The sequence below is a fragment of the Taurulus bubalis genome (assembly GCF_910589615.1).
Source record: "Taurulus bubalis genome assembly, chromosome: 3".
Classification (NCBI taxonomy): Eukaryota; Metazoa; Chordata; class Actinopteri; order Perciformes; family Cottidae; genus Taurulus; species Taurulus bubalis.
In genome coordinates, this window is record NC_136591.1 from 43,092,898 (window position 1) to 43,100,397 (window position 7,500).

General features: G+C 42.8%; 1 protein-coding gene across 1 annotated transcript in view; it reads right to left on the bottom strand.

Moving 5' to 3' along the window:
- The window catches only part of LOC306734053 (voltage-gated potassium channel subunit beta-2-like), a gene marked incomplete at its 3' end in the record, with an annotated part of 47,920 nt that overhangs the window by 53 nt on the left and 40,367 nt on the right, over positions 1–7,500 (bottom strand). The window contains exons 11-15 of the mRNA XM_079215383.1: positions 4,785–4,905; positions 4,437–4,531; positions 479–599; positions 169–257; positions 1–40 (exon numbers count right to left, since the gene is read on the bottom strand). The exon at positions 1–40 is cut by the window's left edge and continues 53 nt beyond it. Coding sequence (XP_079071509.1) covers positions 1–40; positions 169–257; positions 479–599; positions 4,437–4,531; positions 4,785–4,905 — 466 coding nt within the window. The remainder of the gene's footprint in view (positions 41–168; positions 258–478; positions 600–4,436; positions 4,532–4,784; positions 4,906–7,500) is intronic.

Here is a 7,500-nt window from a genome sequence, read left to right on the forward strand (position 1 = left end):
CCATCTCTGCGATGAGGGGCGGAGTCAGCTGAGACAGAACCTGGAACCAAGACGACGAGTTCATGAATGAATAAATGAATGAATGAATGAATGAAGGCAGTGAAAAGTAAACTGGCATGAAGTGGAAATACGTAAAGAAGTAGAAGTACAGTTTCTGAGTAAATGTACCCTGATAGAACCGAGGTTCTCCAGCAGCTGTTCCATGTTGGAGACTCCGAGGAGAACCGAGCTGACGCCTTCACTACGGAGACACCACGCTGAGAGAGAGACAGACAGGTGGTCAGACAGACAGACAGACAGGTGGTCAGACAGGTGGTGAGACAGACAGACAGACAGGTGGTCAGACAGACAGACAGACAGGTGGTCAGACAGACAGACAGGCAGCCAGACAGACAGAGAGGTGGTGAGACAGACAGACAGACAGGTGGTCAGACAGACAGGGAGACAGACAGACAGACAGGTGGTCAGACATACAGACCTATAGCGAGCTGAGCAGCAGTGCAGTTCAATCCGTCGGCCAGCAGGAGGAGCTTTTTGATCTTAGTGAGCTGCTTCTTCCCCTCATCAGTGTGGAGGCGGTCCTTCAGCCACGCATACCCCTACACACACACACACACATTTATATATATATATATATATGCATTTATATATATATATATATACATATACATATATATATATATATATATATATATATATATATATACATATACATATATATATATATATATATATATATATATATATATATATATATATATACACAGCATTGATATATGCAACCAGTCATCTTGTAGCAGGCCAGCTTGCTGATTATTGTAGTGTGTGTTTAGCTTAACATTCAGGTATAGCTTAACATCCAGGTATAGCTTAACATTAAGGTATAGTTTAACATTAAGTTATAGCTTAACATGCAGGTATAGCTTAACATTAAGGTATAGTTTAACATTCAAGTATAGCATAACATTCAAGTATAGCTTAACATTCAAGTATAGCTTAACATTAAGGTATAGTTTAACATTAAGTTATAGCTTAACATGCAGGTATAGCTTAACATTAAGGTATAGCTTAACATTAAGCTATAGCTTAACATTCAGATACAGCTTAACATTGAGGTGTGTGTGTGTGTGTGTGTGTGTGTGTGTGTGTGTGTGTGTGTGTGTGTGTGTGTGTGTGTGTGTGTCTCTGGACTATGAGGGCTTTTGACCTGTTTACACACTTACTCTATGAGGACATTCTGGACTAAGTCCAGCAGACTCATCAAGACTAACTAAGCACCTCCCATGTTTCGCCGCATGTCTCTATAATGCGGTTTTATCGGAGTATGAAATCCAACTCTTTTCATTCATCATTTCACCGCGTAGCGTATCATGTTCACCACGTAGCGAATCATGTTCACCGCGTAGCGTATCATTTCACCGCGTAGCGTATCATGTTCACCGCGTAGCGTATCATGTTCACCACGTAGCGCATCATTTCACCGCGTAGCGTATCATTTCACCGCGTAGCGTATCATGTTCACCGCGTAGCGTATCATGTTCACCGCGTAGCGTATCATGTTCACCACGTAGCGTATCATGTTCACCGCGTAGCGTATCATGTTCACCGCGTAGCGTATCATGTTCACCGCGTAGCGTATCATGTTCACCGCGTAGCGTATCATGTTCACCACGTAGCGCATCATTTCACCGCGTAGCGTATCATTTCACCGCGTAGCGTATCATGTTCACCGCGTAGCGTATCATGTTCACCGCGTAGCGCATCATTTCACCGCGTAGCGTATCATGTTCACCGCGTAGCGTATCATGTTCACCGCGTAGCATATCATTTCACCGCGTAGCGCATCATTTCACCAAGTAGCGTATCATTTTCACCGCGTAGCGTATCATTTCACCGCGTAGCGTATCATGTTCACCGCGTAGCGTATCATGTTCACCGCGTAGCGTATCAATTCACCGCAGACCGTATCATGTTCACCGCGTAGCGCATCATTTCACCGCGTAGCGTATCATTTCACCGTGTAGCGTATCATTTCACCGTGTAGCGTATCATTTCACCGCGTAGCGTATCATTTCACCACGTAGCACATCATGTTCACCGCGTAGCGCATCATGTTCACCGCGTAGCGCATCATGTTCACCGCGTAGCGCATAATTTCACCGCGTAGCGTATCATGTTCACCGCGTAGCGCATCATGTTCACCGCGTAGCGTATCATTTCACCGCGTAGCGTATCATTTCACCGCGTAGCGCATCATGTTCACCGCGTAGCGCATCATTTCACCGCGTAGCGCATCATTTCACCGCGTAGCGCATCATGTTCACCGCGTAGCGTATCATGTTCACCGCGTAGCGCATCATTTCACCGCGTAGCGTATCATGTTCACCGCGTAGCGTATCATGTTCACCGCGTAGCATATCATTTCACCGTGTAGCGCATCATTTCACCAAGTAACGTATAATTTTCACCGCGTAGCGTATCATTCCACCGCGTAGCGTATCATGTTCACCGTGTAGCGTATCATGTTCACCGCGTAGCGTATCATGTTCACCGCGTAGCGTACCATGTTCACCACGTAGCGTACCATGTGCACCGTGTACCGCATCATGTTCACTGCGTAGCGCATCATGTTCACCGCGTAACGCATCATGTTCACCGCGTAGCGCATCATGTTCACCGCGTAGCGCATTATGTTCACAGCGTAGCGTATCATTTTCACCGCGTAGCGCATCATGTTCACCGCGTAGCGTATCATGTTCACCGCGTATCATTTCACCGCGTAGCGTATCATGTTCACCGCGTAGCGTATCATGTTCACCGCGTAGCGCATCATTTTCACCGCATAGGGTATCATGTTCACCGCGTAGCGTATCATGTTCACCGCGTAGCGTATCAATTCACCGCAGACCGTATCATGTTCACCGCATAGCGCATCATTTCACCGCGTAGCGTATCATTTCACCGTGTAGCGTATCATTTCACCGCGTAGCGTATCATGTTCACCACGTAGCGTATCATGTTCACCACGTAGCGTATCATGTTCACCGCGTAGCGTATCATGTTCACCGCGTAGCGTATCATGTTCACCGCGTAGCGTATCATGTTCACCGCGTAGCGTATCATTTGGCTCGTTGGAGATGATCAGTTCTGCACAGAATCGATCACCGGCGATTAACGCACAATGCATGCTGGGTAGATTTGTGTCCGACTTGCTCTGACGTCATGCACACGTGGTCAACGATAATCTCACGAGAGCAAGGCGGCCGCCGATTTTAGAGCCAGGCGCCGCAGTATCTCTCCACCGACTGCGTGGCCCAGTGCATGATGGGAAACGCCTGGCTGTCCCACATCAGAGAGCTGATTGGCTCTTAGATCTGACAGCAAACACCACGTGTTGTAGAACATTTTTATTTATGTGTAGTTGTAATACTTACCGCTGGATTGTTGACTATTAGCCTCATGTTTAATCTAAAACATATCTTGTGTGGTTGATAATAATAAAGAGTATGTATAACACACATCAAACCCAGTAGTAATGTATTACCACAGGTAGGCAGACATAAAAAGAACAAAGGATGCAGCTACACACACATTTCTACATGAATATATATTTATGAATATATATATAAATCAGAACGAGGTAGACTAGACGAAGTAGACTACAGATCTGAACTAACAGGAAGTCATTTTTTCTGTGACTACTGTATCCAGTGAAGGCATCTTTCGGTTGCTGTGCTCATCTCTGTATAGCTTAACATTCAAGTATAGCTTAACTTTAAGGTATAGCTTAACATTAAGGTATAGCTTAACATTCAAGTATAGCTTAACATTCAAGTATAGCTTAACATTAAGGCATAGCTTAACATTCAAGTATAGCTTAACATTCAAGTATAGCTTAACATTAAGGCATAGCTTAACATTCAAGTATAGCTTAACATTAAGGTATAGCTTAACATTAAGGCATAGCTTAACATTCAAGTATAGCTTAACATTAAGGTATAGCTTAACATTAAGGTATAGCTCAACATTGAGGCATAGCTTAACATTCAGGTATAGCTTAACATTAAGGTATAGCTTAACATTCAGGTATAGCTTAACATCCAGGTATAGCTTAACATTAAGGTATAGTTTAACATTCAAGTATAGCATAACATTCAAGTATAGCTTAACATTCAAGTATAGCTTAACATTAAGGTATAGTTTAACATTAAGTTATAGCTTAACATGCAGGTATAGCTTAACATTAAGGTATAGCTTAACATTAATTTATAGCTTAACATGCAGGTATAGCTTAACATTAAGGTATAGCTTAACATTAAGCTATAGCTTAACATTCAGATACAGCTTAACATTGAGGTGTGTGTGTGTGTGTGTGTGTGTGTGTGTGTGTGTGTGTGTGTGTGTGTGTGTGTGTGTGTGTGTGTGTGTGTGTGGACCTTCATGGCGGCCCTGGAGCTCTCGGGGACCCCCTCGTTGTACTTCCCCGTCAGCAGACCGCAGGCTAACGGGGACCAAGTCATGGCTCCGACACCTGAGGGACAGGCAGACAGTACAATAGCCGGTCCACGTGTAGACCTGGACCACTACAGTACCCAGTCCACATGTAGACCTGGACCACTACAGTATGACCACGACAGTAACCCATGCCTTAGTTACTTAAACAGGGGGGAAACTGCTAGCCTAGCTTAGCACAAAGACTGATAGCCTAGCTTAGCACAAAGACTGGTGACAGTGGGAACTGTGAAATTGTGTGTGTGTGTGTGTGGGTGTGTGTGTGTGTGTACCAATCTTGTGGTAAAGTTCCGGCAGCTGAAGTTCTACTTTGTCTCTCTCGAAGTAGTGATACTCGGCTTGTTCACACACTGGAGGAACCAGGTTAAACTGTCGGGCTACTGAGTATGCCTCCTATAGGACAGACAGGTAAACAGACAGGCAGGTGAGTACGCCTCCTATAGGACAGACAGACAGACAGACAGGTGAGTACACCTCCTATAGGACAGACAGGTGAGACAGAGAGACAGACAGATGAGTTTGATGCTGAATGAAGCTCTTGAACTTATTGTTATACATCTAATTACAAAACAATAAAGAAATGAGGGATTAAAAAGAGAGCTAGATTCAAACAAATCAAACCGTCATTAGATAATTATGAGAAATGTCAACGGTTTTATGAACACATGAATAATTATATTTAGTTATTTACTGCAAACTGAGTGGACGTTGTTGAGTGTCCGAGGAAAAATATGAAAGTAAAAAGGTCTAACGTTTATAACCGTATAATCATTTTCTTTTTCTATATAACCATTTGAATATATATATATATATATATATATATATATATATATATATATATATATATATATATATTCACATACTCATACTGTTTGGTTTTTATTTTCATTATAGCTTGTGATTAGACCACATAAAATTCATAGGACGCTATAAGTTGCTATGTTATATACTCTTTTTGAATGAGATGTGTTAAATGTTCTCTCCTTTGTTAGAGAGCATGCATTGGCAATATTACCAAATAAGGTAGTGAAACCTCCTCTGTCCAACTCTGGTGACAGGATGACTTATGTATTCTGGTGTATAAAAGAGGGGGCAGGAATGCATGTTTTTTGGGGGTGCCTGGCAATTCTGTGCAGGAGTAGAGAAGAGGTGTTCACTCACCAGCTCTAAACTTAACCCTTTCTCTTAGTTACTTAATATGCATCTTTACTAGAAAAGGAGAAAAATCAGATTGAACCTGTCCCAGCCCTTAGGGGTTGGGATAGGTCCAATCTGATTTTTTTTTTGGCAATTCTGTGCAGGAGTAGACAAGAGAGAAGAGGTGTTCACTCACCAGCTCTAAAAACTTAACCCTTTCTCTTAGTTACTTGTGACTTTTAAACTGTTTGATTGAATTTCAGTTTTTGTATGTAAGATAAACTTTGAATAAAAACGCGGCCTTACCCTTTGGAAGGGACTGAAACCAAACCAAAGGTTCTGGTTCTTTAAAACAATTTAAACCCTCTTTCCCTGTCCATCCACCGTGAGATACAGAGGTGACGACTGAATCTACCAAAGAGACTTAAGGTAAGTATCTTTGGGTGAAGACTTTTGCAGTGTTTGTCATAATGATGAGATGGTGTCAAAATAGGTAGAGAGAAGGTATAGACGATATACGTACTCGCTTGATAAGGGTTGAGAGGAGTTACAGCCTACCGCAGGGGACCTAGAGCGCAAGCTGTAAAACACCCTCGACAAAACCTATAACTTAATTCTAAAATAACACAAAAACCTAACGATTTAGCACGGGGTGAGATAAAAGACCGAAGGCGTTATGCCAATATCGGATGAGGATTATCATTTCCTCCGGGATCACTAGGATAATCAGCCGACGGAGTGCCACCGAGTTAGGTGCGAGATCTTGCCTTTCCTACTCTCCCCCCTACCCTCCTCTTTCCCTGGCAAGACCACCGTTCACGCTTCAACTGTTTGTGTTCGTGTTTAATGAAGTAAAGCACAAAGTAATGTTGATATTGAGTTTAACTCCATTAGCTGGGGCTCTACTGGGACTCTACTGAGACTCGACTGGGGTTCTACTGATGTTCAATTCAGGTTCTACTGGGGCTCTACTGGGGTTCTACTGATGTTCAATTCAGGTTCTACTAGGGTTCTACTGATGTTCAATTCAGGTTCTACTGGGGCTCTACTGATGTTCAATTCAGGTTCTACTAGGGTTCTACTGATGTTCAATTCAGGTTCTACTGGGGATCTACTGATGTTCAATTCAGGTTCTACTGGGGCTCTACTGTGGTTCTACTGATGTTCAATTCAGGTTCTACTGGGGTTCTACTGATGTTCAATTCAGGTTCTACTGGGGCTCTACTGGGGCTCTACTGTGGTTCTACTGATGTTCAATTCAGGTTCTACTGGGGTTCTACTGATGTTCAATTCAGGTTCTAATGGGGTTCTATTGATGTTCAATTCAGGTTCAACTGAGGTTTTACTGAGGTTCAATTCAGATAATACTTATGTATGTTCAATTCAGGTTCTACTGGGGTTCTACTGATGTTCAATTCAGGTTCTACTGGGGCTCTACTGGGGTTCTACTGATGTTCAATTCAGGTTCTACTGGGGCTCTACTGGGGTTCTACTGATGCTCAATTCAGGTTATACTGGGGTTCTATTGATGTTCAATTCAGGTTCTACTGAGGTTTTACTGAGGCTCAATTCAGGTTCTAATGGGATTCTATTGATGTTCAAGTCAGGTTCTACTGAGTTTTTACTGAGGTTCAATTCAGGTTCTACTGAGGTTTTACTGAGGTTCAATTCAGGTTCTACTGGGGTTCTACTGATGTTCAATTCAGGTTCTACTGGGGTTCTACTAATGTTCAATTCAGGTTCCAATGGGGTTCTATTGATGTTAAATTCAGGTTCAACTGAGGTTTTACTGAGGTTCAATTCAGATAATACTTATGTATGTTCAATTCAGGTTCTACTGGGGTTCTACTG